The sequence below is a fragment of the Acomys minous genome, assembly GCF_964271855.1.
Source record: "Acomys minous genome assembly, chromosome: 15".
Lineage (NCBI taxonomy): Eukaryota > Metazoa > Chordata > Mammalia > Rodentia > Muridae > Acomys > Acomys minous.
Window position 1 is genome coordinate 96,912,282 of NC_140497.1, and position 14,064 is coordinate 96,926,345.

At 46.4% G+C, this 14,064-nt stretch overlaps 2 protein-coding genes across 12 annotated transcripts in view; one reads left to right on the plus strand and one right to left on the minus strand.

Moving 5' to 3' along the window:
* Positions 1–1,668: 1,668 nt before the first annotated feature.
* Positions 1,669–13,621, minus strand: LOC311584439 (uncharacterized protein; the record flags this gene model as incomplete). Of its 7 annotated transcripts, none has more annotated exons than XR_014774879.1 (5): positions 1,669–1,869; positions 2,781–2,997; positions 6,865–6,989; positions 7,982–8,285; positions 13,186–13,475. XR_014774879.1 is itself a non-coding variant. In XM_084758792.1 (4 exons), the coding sequence occupies 3 exons, from the start codon at positions 13,619–13,621 to the stop codon at positions 2,800–2,802; spliced, it is 462 nt and encodes a 153-aa protein (XP_084614918.1). In that variant the 3' UTR covers positions 1,669–1,869; positions 2,781–2,799. The 7 variants fall into 7 exon arrangements, 1 of the variants encoding a protein (XP_084614918.1); XR_014774880.1 differs by lacking the exon at positions 13,186–13,475 and adding an exon at positions 12,416–12,674; XR_014774875.1 differs by lacking the exon at positions 7,982–8,285 and having other exon boundaries at positions 2,781–2,986; positions 13,186–13,621.
* Positions 13,622–13,656: 35 nt separating this feature from the next.
* The window catches only part of MTF2 (metal response element binding transcription factor 2), a 55,750-nt gene continuing 55,342 nt past the window's right edge, over positions 13,657–14,064 (plus strand). For 3 of the 5 annotated variants that reach the window (XM_084758781.1, XM_084758778.1, XM_084758782.1), the window contains exon 1: positions 13,660–13,962. Coding sequence is in view for 3 of the 5 variants with exons in the window: in XM_084758778.1 (XP_084614904.1) it covers positions 13,958–13,962 (5 nt within the window). In the remaining 2 variants the exon portion in view is untranslated. Of the gene's footprint in view, positions 13,963–14,064 lie in introns of all 5 variants that reach the window. The other 2 variants (XM_084758780.1, XM_084758779.1) reach the window with 2 other exon arrangements.

Below are 14,064 nucleotides of genomic sequence, written 5' to 3' on the forward strand. Positions count from 1 at the left end.
CAGGCTGGCCTCGAACTCACAGTGATCCACCAGCCTCTGCCTCCCAAGTGCTGGGATTAAAGGCGTGTGCCACCATGTCCGGCTCTTTTTTCCTTTTTTTGAGACCGGATTTTTCTGTGCCACTTTGGCTGTCTTGGACTCCCTTTGTAGACCAGGCTAGCCTTGAACTCACAGTGATTCACCTGCCTTTGCCTCCTGAGTGCTGGGATTAAAGGCATGTGCCACCACTGCCCTGCTTTCTTTGGTTTTTTTGAGACAGGTTTTCTCTGTGTTATCTTGGCTGTCCTGGAACTCACTCTATAGACCAGACTGGCCTTGAACTCACAGAGATCCACCTGCCTCTGCCACCCAAGTGCTGGGATTAAAGGTGTGTGCCACGTTGGCCAAGTGAATCAACTAGTCTTGATAGCCAGCTTGTTCCAGACAGCCATCTCCAATCCCCAGTGAGTTCTGGGGTGACAGGTAGGAGGGTACACCCCTGCTATTATGGGGTTCTGAGCACTGAGCTATCTCCCCAGACCCCTAACTATTTGTTTGGGGTCGTCTGTAGTAAGGTAGAGGGTGGAAAGGAAAAGATCAGGGAATTTGGATTAATTCTTTTTCTCTTTTTCTTTTTTTGTTTTTCGAGACAAGGTTTTTCTGTGTTAGTTAGCCTTGGCTGTCCTGGACTCGCTTTGTAGACCAGGCTGGCCTCGAACTCACAGTAATCCGCCTGCCTCTGCCTCCTTAGTGCTGGGATTAAAGGCGTGCGCCACCACGCTCAGCCTTGCATTAGTTCTTGGTCTAATCTGCACATGTTCATAGTAAAATCGCACCTCCCTTCTCCAGAAACCCTGTGTGATCTATGAATTTAGAAACGAGTATTCTGAGGATTTTAAAGAGTTCTAAGGGTATTAGAGCTTCATCGCTTCCATTTTTACCTCACTATCTCCATCTTAGATTACAGGAGAGGCGAAACACATTCTTGTCTCTCAGGCATGCATGAGTTTATGCAACAGATAAGAATAAACCAAAGATGAAAGAGTCTGGTTTTGCTTTGAGGAGTTCCCACTGTCAAGCAAGAGAAAAGCACAAATAATCTCATGGGGTTTGGTGCTGTGGTAAAGTCTGATTGCAGAAATAACTTCAACCCAAAACAACAGCTCCAGTAGTTGAAAACCTATCGTCAGACACTCTAGCCAATGTCCCTGTGCCGTGTGCCGTCCGATCTGACTCCACCACCAGCCCTGCCCTTCGCAGAGGCAGAGCCAGGCTTAGGAAAGACGTTCCTGTCTGTCACTCTCCCTCGGGACAGGGAGCTTTCATGCGTGCCTTTCTAAGTTTTAACTTCCTGTGTGTCTGTGCCTTCAGCTAAACTGCCCTAGGAGTACAGCTGAGAGGGGGGTGAGGCTGATCACCTTCTGTTCTAGGGTGAGCTCTTGGGCCGTTCATGTAACTCACCCAGTGAAAGCTACTTGAGCAAATACAATGTATCAGAACTAAGAATCGTGTGACACCTCCCATGGTGGGAGCAGAACTGCAGGCCATACTGTGAAATCTACACACACACACACACACACACACACACACACACACACACATACACACACACACACATACACACACACACACACACACACACACACACACAGAGAGTTAAAGGTCTTCTATTTTAGTTATTACGTTCATTTATTTTATTGTATATGTGCATACATTGAGGGCACAGGCAGTGGTCAAAGGACAACTTGTTAGAAGCTGGTTTCCCTCTCAACCGTGAGGGCCATAGGGCTCCAACTCAGATCCTAGGCTTGGTGTGAGGCACACTTACTGGAGGAGCCTCTCGCCTGCCCCTTGGTAGTGTTGGAAGTTAAGTGTCCAGCACAGGTGTCCCTGGAAGAGCACAAGGCTGACGCTGCAGATGCTGCCCAGATGCATCAGAGTCTCAGAGTCTCAAGCGGAGTGTAGAGTGTAAGGGGTCAGTGAGGGCTGGGCATGGTGGCGCACGCCTTTAATCCCCAGCACTCGGAGCAGAGGTGGGAGGATCGCTGTGAGTTCGAGGCCAGCCTGGTCTACAGAGCAAGTCCAGGATAGCCAAGGCTACAAAGAGAAACCCTGTCTCAAAAAAAGGGGGGGAGGGTGTTAGTGAGACAGGCACCCTCACCAAGGAATGCCCTGGAAAGGCTGCTGGCTGGAGAGGAGAGGCTAGGCATGGGTGATTATCCACTATGTTCCTAGATTGCTGGCTCTCTGATAAAACTCAGTTTATTTGTTTTTGTTTCGAGGCAGGCTTTCTCTATATAATTGGCTGTCCTGGACTCGCTTTGTAGACCAGGCTGGCCTCAAACTCACAGTGATCCGCCTGCCTCTGCCTCCCGAGTGCTGGGATTAAAGACGTGTGCCACCACGCCTGGCCAAAACTTAGTTTAAAAATAGCAAGGAGGCCTGCTTAAAATAAGTCTAGTGACTCCATGGTGGCCTTCAGCTTCTTGTTAGCTTGAAGCAGGCCACAGCCTCCATTCCTCAGAAATGAGCTCAGCAGTTACCGGGAATACCACAGATAATGGGCAGCCAATCAGGAATGGCCTAGCCACCTGGCCGGAGGAAGATAAGGTTGGTCAAGGTAGTTTACTGCAGGTCTAGAAATCTCTTGTCTTATGACTAACTCATGACCGCTGACTAAGGTTGCCTGCACCTTTTCAGTCTGCCTGTGCTTTTTCAATTTGAATGCTCCAATTGTGTTAAAGGTCGCCAACTTTCCCCTTGGAGTCCCCCAGTGCCTTTAAAAAAGCCTGCGCGCTCACCTCGGTGTCGCCATGTTGTCTAAATGGTGATCCCTGCATGCTGGACTTCTGCAGAAATAAAGGCCCCTTGCTTTTGCATACGGCTTCGGGATCCTGGTGGTCGGTGGGGACCTAGTGATCTCATCTCGGCGACTGAGAATTTCATTTTAAAACATTTTGGCACTCCAATGAGTGGCATTACCCCATGGACAGAGAGATCACTCCAGCTGAGGACAAACTGAGAAGCCATCAGATTTGGTAAGCCATCTGGGAAGTCCTCAAGGAGAGAGTTAAGGACAGGAAGTAGTTAAAATTGTTCCTTTTTATATACACAAAAAGAGGGATGAAGAAATAATATAGGAACAACCGCAAGAAAGGTTATTCAATCTACGCTTACAGATCTTTGTATATTGATACAAAATTAAGGTTATAATTGTTACATTGTTATAAATCCTTTGTATATTGATACAAAATTAAGGTTATAATTGTTACATTGTTATAAATCCTTTGTATATTGATACAAAATTGAGGTTATAATCGTTACATTGTTATAAATCCTTTGTATATTGATACAAAATTGAGGTTATAATTGTTACATTGTTATAAATCCTTTGTATATTGATACAAAATTAAGGTTATATTTTGGTTACAATATAATATGTATCAACTCCTTTTACCTATGTGTAACTCTTTGTTCCTATGTAATTCTTAAAAATGCAATGTGAAGTTCTAGTCCTTTTGAAAGATATTATCACAAACTGTTTATGATAATTAAGAAATGCAAACTACTAGTCAACTAACCTTGTGATTTTGTTGGGTACTAGTTTTCTAAGCTAGTCAGTATTTAGCCAAAACCTATTAATTCTGGTATACTAGAGATAGATGGTCTTCAGAAACCTGAGATCTGTAGAATATGGTATTTAAGGATGTTTTATTAATTTGAAATTTTTTTGATAATTTGCTGCAAATGCTGTGTTCCAATTTAGTAACAGTTTAATGAAGTTTTTTGTCTTTGTGCAGGGGGGGGTGTCGTTTTTTTGTTTTTGTTTTTTTGAGATGGGGTTCTCTGTGTAGCCTTGATTGTCCCAGAACTTGGTCTGCAGACCTGACTGGCCTCCAACTCTCAAAGATCTGCCTGCTTCTGCCTCCCAAGTGCTGGGATTAAAGGCATCTGCCATCACCACCCAGAAATTCATGAGTTTTGTTTGTTTGTTTTTGTTTTTTGAGACAAGGTTTCTCTGTGTAGCCTTGGCCGTCCTAGACTCAACTTTGTTGACCAGGCTGGCCTCTCAACTCACAGCGATCCTCCTGCCTCTGCCTCCTGAGTGCTGGGATTAAAGACCTGTGCCACCATGCCTGGCTCATGAGTTTTTAAATGTTAACAGACCAAAGCAATTCATAATTCCAGGTACTTTTCAGACACGCTGGCGGAAATAGCAGGGAAGCGGATCGCAGGGAAGAGGAGAACCCTCTGCTGGAAACCCAAATGCTATCTGGTGACCTTCCTAGCTTCTGGGTTGACAAAGCAAGACCCATTTGTACATCCCGGATGTTAGTAAAACCTAGGGAAAGGCTATTGAGGAGGCCAAAATAGCACAAGACAATTTGTCTCTGGACTTGTGACCTTCTGACTCCACAGTCATTGTTTCTAATAAATCAGCATTGTGAACTTTTAAGAAAGGCGTAGCTCTTTCTTGAAAACTGCATTTCCCACACCCTATCAGTCACCTCTGAGGACTTCAGATTCAAACACCTGAAGTTGGAAGTACACAGCTAACCATTAATGTTACTTGCTATTTTGGTTTTTCCAGACAGGGTTTCTCCGTGTAGCCTTGGCTGTCCTGGACTTACTTTCTAGACCAGGATGGTCTCCAACTTGGAGATCCATTAATGCTAATTACTATTCAGTCCTTTTGAAGCCTAATCTCCAAATATAGAGGTTCTGAGAAGGTAGGTTGGAGAATTCAACATAATAGATTTTGAGGAATATACAGCTTATAATAGTACATGATGTCAACATAAAACACAGCTGTCACCGCTGGCTCTCACCTTTGATCCCAATGCTTGGGAGGCAGAGGCCGGTGAAGCTTTATAAATTCAAGGCCAGCCTGGTCTACAAAGTGAGTTCAGGACAGCCAAGGCTACACAGAGAAACTTATGTCTCTAAAACCAAAACAAACCTGGTCTACAAGGTGAGGCCCGGATGTGCCACCACTGCCAGGCACCTCCCCTGTCTTTATTGGTACAAATATTATAATGACTTTTTTTTTTCTTTTTTGGTTTTTCGAGACAGGGTTTCTCTGTGTAACAGTCCTGACTATTCTGGACTCACTTTTGTAGACCAGGCTGGTCTGGAACTCAAAGTGATCCACCTGCCTCTGCCTCCCAAGTGACGGGATTAAAGGCATGTGCCACCACTGCCTGGCTTTGTGTGTGTGTGTGTGTGTGTGTGTGTGTGTGTGTGTGTGTGTGTTTTCAAGACAGGGTTTCTCTGTGTAGCCTTGACTGTCCTGGACTTGCTTTGTAGACCAGGCTAGCCTCAAATTCACAGTGATTCACTTGTCTCTGCTCCCAAGTGCTGGGATTAAAGGTGTACACCACCACCACCTGGCTTGATTTTTCTTTTTCCAAGACAGGGTTTCTTGAGGCTGGAGAGATAGCTCAGAGGTTAAGGGCACTGACTGTTCTTCCAGAGGTCCTGACTTCAATGCTCAATAACCATGTAGTGGCTCACAACCATTTATACTGGGATCTGATGCCCTCTTCTGGCATGCAGGTGTGCATGCAGATAGAGCACTCATATATTAAATAATCAAATCTTTAAAAAGAGCATGAGATGGTTCAGTGGTTAAGAGCACTGTCTTCTCTTCCAAAAGACCTGGGTTCAACCCCCAGCACCCACATGGCAGCTCACTACTGTCTATAACTCCAGTTCCAATGGATCTGATACCTACATACTAATGCACATAAAATAAAACTAAATTTTAAAAAATTTAAAAAAGAGAGCTGGAGAGATGGCTCAGAGGTTAAGTGCATTGGCTGCTCTTCCAGAGGTCCTGAGTTCAATTCCCAGCAACCACTTGGTGGCTCATGACTATCTATAATGAGATCTGGTACCCTTTTTTTTTTTCTTTGAGACAGCCAAGGCTACACAGAGAAACCCTGTCTCAGAAAAAACAAGAACAAAAAAGGGCCTGGTGTGGTGGTGCATGCCTTTAATAATCCCAGCACTTGGGAGGCAGAGGCAGGTGGATCGCTGTGAGTTTGAGGCCAGCCTGGTCTACAAAGCGAGTCCAGGACAGCCAGGGCTACACAGAGAGACCCTGTCTTGAAAAAAAAAATTCTTACACTTTAAGGTGCCCTCCTCTTTGTTGGGGCCAAGTACTCCAATTTTAGAAATGAATCACTCAGACTAGCGCGCTAGCTCGGTGGGTGAGGTGTTTGCCAGCAAGCCTGGGAATTTGAGTTTGATCCCTGAGACCCGAATGGGGACAAGAGGGGGCCTGTCCCTGCCCACCCCCACACACCCGCACATACTCACAGATAATTACAGACATGGAACTTTACAGATGTTCTAAAGAATCCTATAACTAGGGTTGAGGTAATGATATTTGTGGGTGAGCGGTAGATGGGGGAGGAGGAAGGGGGTGGGGCTGGCAGGAGAGGGGAAAGCACTATGATTGGGATGTAAGGTGACTAAATCTTTTTTCTTTTTGCCTTTTTGACACAGGGTTTCTCTGTGTAGCCGTGGCTGTCCTGGACACGCTTTGTAGACCAGGCTGGCCTTGAACTCACAGTGATCCACCTGCCTCTGCCTCCCGAGTGCTGGGATTAAAGGCGTGCGCCACTACCGCCCGGCCTGACTAAATAAATCTTAAAAAGTGGTATTTGTGGGGGAAGCTGTGCCCCAAATACCTACTCTAACATGAGAATTCATACAATTCAAATAAAGAAAACGGCAAAGTATGCGTAGGAAAACCTACAGTGTGGTCCCTAGGAAATATATTTGAGAGACATATTTAAAATATTTATTTATGACATTAAAGCATTAAAAAAAAGATAACCATGCTAGATGTACCATCAGTTTAAAGGTTAAGCCACTCACCTCTGTAGAAAATGGCGCTGCTGCTGAAGGTGGCTGAGCTGAGCTGGAGTCACGTGGTCAAAGTTGGTCTGAGATCGTATCTCCTTTGCTTCCACTCCCTTTGTAATCAGCAGTGTATCGACCATCTGCACAGGGATAAAACTGACATTTGTGCTCTGTAGTTATCAAAAGACTGGGCTGTCCTCAGGGAAGGGCTTACGACACAGGAAGACAAGAAACGTTTGCTTTGTGACCACAGAAGTAAAGGTTTATTGTCTCCGAAAATAAAATAATAAAATAAAATACTATTTAAATACTTCTCTTAGATAATCAGTGGAGATGATCTTTTATTTACTAAGGCCTTTAAAACACTACTTAAGATGCTATTAAGCACCTGTGCTCCAAAGTTTTTAAGTTTTAAAAAATTCTTGGCTGGGCGTGGTGGCGCACGCCTTTAATCCCAGCACTCAGGAGGCAGAGGCAGGTGGATCGCTGTGAGTTCGAGGCCAGCCTGGTCTACAAAGCGAGTCCAGGACAGCCAAGGCTACACAGAGAAACCCTGTCTCAAAAAACCAAAAAAAAAAAAATTCTTGTGTACATGTGCGGGTTTGTGTGAGTGAACAGCACATGTGTGCAGGCGCACTCTGAGATTAGAAGAGGACAAGAGCACATTAGATATTGTCCTTGGTTGTATGGCAATGCCACGTAAAAGAAGAATAATTCTTGGTGTCATTTATTCAAGAAAGTCCCTGATTTATCCAGAAGAGTTTTGGCCTCTTCTGTTCTAATCTTCCTGAAAGAAGTCTGGCCTAAGGGAGTCCTAATCTAAGGAGTGGTCCTGAGCAAGGGCATTCTCTCTCTCTCTCTCTACTGAGCGCACTGCAAATACAGTGATGAGAAGGAATGAGAAAACTTGGTCTTAGTCAATCTTTCATAGGCGTCTCACAGGGGAGAATACTGTCCTTCTGTCCCAGCTGACACAAGGTATCACACAAAGCCACAACACACCACCATGAAGAAAAAAAGAGTCACAAAGGAAAAATAGGGGCCATGGTACAGTCAAAGCTGACCTTGTATGGGTGAACTCCATTGAAGTTTGGTAAGATTGATTACAATGCTTTCTTACGAACGCGCTCACTTCTGAACTGGTTGAATACACAGCATGTGACCTGAACGGGCATGTGGTTATATAAATGACTCGGAGGTCAGTATTAACTTGGCTATAGGCTGGGCAAAAGTTCGACTTGTAAAGCTTCAAACAGCATTTCTCAGAAAAACCGTTCCCACAGAACGGGTGCTGCAGGTGGTCGTTAGCAGGCTGAGGTGGGTGATCTGGGTCCTCCGTAAGAGCAGGTGCTCCTAACTGCTGCGCCATCTCTGCAGCCATCTGGTGGTCTTAGTTTAGGAACTCCCATTTCGATGTTTGCTTTGCTTCTGAGCCACTAGAAAGCGGAAATGCCATCGTATCAGATCTCCCGTGGTACTACCTGACGCAGATGTGACCAAAGATAGCCCAGAGGAGCCACAGCTGCCTCCAGTAGGCGACTGCCCCATCCCTTCCTTCTCCCTTCAGCAACCACAATCCCTCTTGGGGGTTAAGGTCCTTTTAAAAGGGCCAGCTACCTCCAAACTAAATGAAGAGAGTTAAACTACTCAGGAATTTACCGTTAAGAGAACACCCTGTTGAAATTTGCTTGTTCGCTTGCTTGTTTTTAAGAAAAAAACAAAACAAAACAAAAACCTTTGTTTCATTTAAAGCAATCCTCTTGGCTTAGCCTCTCTAATGCTGGGACTGTGCCACCACACTGTTACCTCATGTCTTTTTCCTTATTTTTAAGATATGCATATGTATGTGTGCCTGTGTGTGGGTCTGTGTACATTAGTGCCAGTGACCAAGATGCCCAGAAGAAGGCGCTGGGTCCCTTGGAACTGGAGTTGCAGGTGACGGTGACTCCCTCTGACCCCCACATGGGTGTTGGGAACCAGACTCAAGTCCTCTCCAAGAGCAGTGACTTCACTACCCTCCACCACTGAGCCATCTCTCTTGTCCTCTTTCTCACGTTTTATGTATTTATTTTGTTTTTTGTGTTTTTTGTTTGTTTTGGTTCATGGTTTGTGGTTTTTCGAGACAGCAAGGGTATCGCTGTGAGTTTGAAGCCAGCCTGGTCTACAAATTGAGTCCAGGACAGCCAAGGCTACACAGAGAAACCCTGTCTCAAAAAACAAAAAAAACCAAAAACAAACAAACAAACAAACAAAAGGAGAGAGAGAGAGAGAGAGAGAGAGAGACCATGTGGAGGGTCTATCCTTTTATATGGCCCTGGGCAGGGTCACGGCCCTCCCATGGCAGGTAAGCAATGACATCACAGGCAGGCGGACTGGAGCAGAATCAAGGCTGGCCTCAAACTCGCATCAATTCACCTGACTCTACCTCCCGAGTGCATTTTTGGTTTTCTTTTGTTTTTGTTTTTGTTTTGAGATAGCGTCTCATTATCTAGTCCAGGCTGACCTCCAACTGACAGAGATCTCCTGCCTTTGCCTCCAGAGTGCTGGGATTAAAATTTGGACATGTCAGTTCGGCCAGACTAGTAGTCAATCTCAGGAGCAGGAGTTCTAAGCCCTGTGCTTCCTCCATCGCTAACTCTTTTATTTCCTTGGTTGTTTTGTTTTGTTTTGTTTTGTTTTCCAAGACAGAGTTTCTCTGTGTAGCCCTGGCTGTCCTGGACTCACTTTGTAGACCAGGCTGGCCTCGAACTCAACAGCAATGGCCTGCCTCTGCCTCCCAAGTGCTGGGATTAAAGGCGTGCGCCACCACCCTCCTCTGGCTGAGTCCAGTTTGGTTCTATTTTAATTTCCATCACAAGAAAAGAGAGTGATTTTTCCAGCATGCCTACGCAGTTCACGCCTTTCTACCTTGCTTTCTCCATGGGAAGTTTTATTTCTCCTATATGATGTGCACGCAGAACAGTTAAGAACTTTACTTAAGCCGGACAATGGTGATGCTTGCCCTTAGGTGATCTCTGAATTTGAGGTCAGGTCAGCCAGGAGTACAGAGAGAAACCCTGACTCTTGGAAGCAGAGGGTGGTTTCCTTAAGGGAGTTCGAACTAAGGCATCATTAAAACAAGCTTGGGAGCGGTCGTCTTTGAGCACCCACACTTACACAATTCCTGTGGGGCCTCTTTGTCACCTTTCCCATCTCCATCAAACAAATTGGCAGCCTTGCCACCTGCTGCTCCAGCAGCCAAGCCTCAGCCAGCTCCTCCCAGGAGGCTGCCTGGTCAGTCTACGCACAGCTAAAGTCTGACTTTTACCTTACGGACATTCTACCTTTACAATGGCTTCAGATAACAAGGGACGTTGCTTGTGTATACTACAAAATGAAGAACTTTAAAATACAAGTTTAATTACAGGATTATCTTAAACAAGAAAAAAATTGAAACCGAGGCTCACTTCAGCCAGTCCCGAATTGGTTAATAAACAAATAGAAGAAACCTGCCAACAGGCTTGTAGATCGTGTCACAGGACTTAAAGTAAGCAAATAAAGTCCTTGAACTTGACACACACCAGGTCTTCCTTCACTAACAGACAAACTGCCATAAAGACCTTCACAGACTTTGTTAATCTTCTGCGAGCTATAAAAAGACAGCTAGTAAAGCGACCGCTGCCACCTTCCACCTTCCCTTGACTTACGGAAATACGAGCCCTGATTAGGCCTCTAAGTGTTGTTTCAAATGTAAAAAGTCAGGCTTTGCCTTTTGTAGAGCTGACAAGCTTCCTACTGTGAAAGGTAAACTCAGAACCACCACTCTGTTGCTGAGGGCTTGACATTGCTTTTTTCACTTTTCCTTTATTCTCTAATGATGATTAAGAAAAGATCTACTTTTCAGTGACTGCTCTCAATTATCAAGCACCTATGTCTCAGGATATTAAGAAAGAAAGAAAGAAAGAAAGAAAGAAAGAAAGAAAGAAAGAAAGAAAGGGGGTCTGGAGAGAAGGCTCAGTGGTTAAGAGCACTCATTGCCTGCTCTTCCATAGGTCCTGAGTCCAATTTCCAGCCACCACGTTATCTACAATGTGACCTGATGCCCTCTTCTGGCATGTACACACAGATAGAGCACACATATACATGAAATAAATAAGTCTTTAAAAAGAGAGAGAGAGAGAGAAACCAGTTAATAAAAAGTTAATGGCAGCCGGGCATGGTGGCGCATTCCTGTAATCCCAGCACTCGGGAAGCAGAGGCAGGGGGATCGCTGTGAGTTCGAGGCCAGCCTGGTCTACAAAGTGAGTCCAGGACAGCCAAGGCTACACAGAGAAACCCTGTCTCGAAAAAAAAAAAAGTTAATGTGTGGGCTGGAGAGATGCTCTGGGGTCAAGAGCACTGACTTTTTCCAGAGAGCCTGGGATCAGTTCCCAGCACCGACATGGCAGCTCACAGCTGTCTGTAACTCCAAGATCTGACAGCCTCACACAGACATACACAGGGAAATCACCAATGGACATAAAAATAAATTTAAAAAAAGTTAAATAGATTTAAAAAAGACAGAGTTTTAATGAAAAGAGATTTATATACAAAGCTTAAAATGGATGGATATGTTCAGATGAAAAAGAAAGGGAAAAAGTTATTCAATTTGTGAAAAGGACTATGTTTTGTTTTGCTTTTGTTTTGTTTTTTCCAGACAGGGTTTCTCTGTGCAACAGCCCTGGCTGCTGTCCTGAACTCTCTTTATAACCGTGACTCAAAGCAGGGTGGGGGGGAGAAGGGGGGAGGGGGGAACCCTATCAATTATACTGGATACACACATGCCAAAGTCATCAGAGGCGAACATTAATTGAAAAAAAAAATGCCTCCATAGGCGGGTCACTGAGTCCCCGAAGCTAGCCTGGTCTACATAGTGAGTCCAAGATGGCCAAGGCTACACAGAGAAACCCTGTCTCAAAAAAAACCAAAAATAAAGCCGGGTGTGGTGGCTCAAACCTATAATTCCAGCACTCCAGAGGCAGAGGCAGGTAGATCGCTGTGAGTTCGAGGCCAGTCTACAAAGCGGGTCCAGGACAGCCAAGGCTACACAGAGAGACCCTGTCTCAAAAAACCAAAAACCAACCAAACAAACCAACCTGTAAGGCATTTTCTTAGTGATTGATAGAAGACCCAGCCTATTTTGGTGGTCTTGTGTGCTTGTATATTTAAATACTTGCTTCCCAGTCTGTGGAAATATTTGTTATTTTGTTTTTCAAGACAGCATCACTTTGTGTGAGCCTTGGCTGTCCTGGACTCACTTTGTAGACTAGGCTGGCCTTGAACTCACAGCGATCCACCTGCCTCTGCCTCCTGAGTGCTGGGATTAAAGGCGTGCAGCACCATGCCCTGCCTGTGGAACTATTTGGGAGGGAGTAGGAGGTGTGGCCTTTTTGGAGGAGGTGTGTCACTGGAGATGGGCTGCAGTTAGCTTTGCTTCAGCACCATGCCAGCCCCCTGCCCCCATCTTAGTCAGAGTTCTCTGGCTGGGAAGGGACACCACGACCACACAGTTCTTATAAAGGACAACGTTTAACTGTGGCTGCCTTACAGTTTCATGGTGTAAGGCTTGGCAGCACACAGGCAGACATGGTGTGGGAGAAGGAGCAGAGAGTTCTACATCTTGATCTGAGGACAGCAGCAGGAGACTGTGTCACACTGGGTGTAGCTTGAGTATGGGAGACCTCAAAGCCCACCTATATGGTGGCACTTCTTCCAACAAGGCCACGCCTCCTAATAGTGTCACTTCCTAAGGGTCAAACCCACCAGGCATGAGACTATGGGGGCCATACCTATGGAAACCACCACACTGCCTGTTGCTTGTTGGGTCTACATAGTGAGATGCACCCTGTCTCCAAAAAAAGAAATATGTGTACTGTAATATGCATATACTTATTTGCCAGATTTTTCAGAGTATAGGTAAAGGAGACTCTTGAAATATGAGTGTAAGGAATTTACATCACCGTGCTGACTACCTCTGTGACATAATTTGTGATAAAATTTATGTGACTCCGAAAATATTTTCACAAAATACAAAGGTATTACAGGTGTTTCTACATGTACTGGGTCACATTTAAATATAAGCCAAAGAGATGGCCACGCACTTCGTTTATCAACTGAGCTTCTGGTCCTCAGGTAGCAAGAAAGTTCTGAGTTCCTGCAAGTTCTAGGTTTTGCGGGAGGGCATACTTCAAGATTTCATTACAATCAGTTAAGGTCGCGAAGCAGGTAAACAGAAAAAGGAAAACCCTTTCTTTGTCAGAAGGCAAAAAAAAAAAAAAAAAAAAAAAAAAAAAAAAAAAAGGGAAAAGTCTTCCATACCGATTCCAGATAAGTTTGGATTGGGGAGAAAGTCGCTGCTGAACGGAATTAGACATTCGGGGGGGGGGTCTCCCGCCCCACTTTCGGAATTCTGATAGCGGGCCTCGAGGTGACGGTAAGAGAAAAGCGCTTTTTCAGCGACTGTCTCCAGGGAAGGGAAGGAAGCGAGGCTAGCGAGATGCGCAGGGCGACACGCCACCTCTGCAGGGCCCGGGAGGCTGGCGCTGGCTCCGTCGCCCGCCGGGGAAGCGCATCGCACCGCAGCGCCCAGCCTCGCAGCGCTCACCATTGTGTCTGCGCTGTGGGGCACCGCAGCGCCCGGGTCCCGCCGCGACGTTAAAGAGTCCCTCTTTGTTCGGCGCGGTCCCGGGGACGCAGGGCGCCGTGTCCTTCCGCGCAGGCCCCGCCCCCTCCGCGGCCCCGGGAGAGCTGCCATTCGGCGCCGGAGCGGGCTCCGCGCTCCCACAATGCACCGCTCGTCCGCGGGAAACCAAAATGGCGAAGGGCTGCTGCGAAGTGGTCCGTGTCTGAGGCCGGCGTGAGGAGGACGCGCGTTCCCCCGCCCTGCTCCTCGCGTCCCCCGCCCCCTCCCCGCCCCGCACACACAAGGGTTCGGTGCGTGCGTGCGCGCGTGCGAGCGAGCGAGTGCGCAGGGTTCCCGCTCGGGGCCGGTGCCCGGTTGAGTGCCCGGACTCGCGGGGGAAGCGCCCACGGGGACGCGGTTGCCTCTTGTTTTCCTGTATGAAGCGGTGGGCACCACTTAAGTGACCGAATGAGGTGAGACAGACCTTGGCCTGGGAAACGACTCTTTCCTGGGGGGCGAGGGGCGGGAGGTTGGGGTCGGGGGGTGGTTCTAAGAGACGAAAGAGAGGAAGCAAA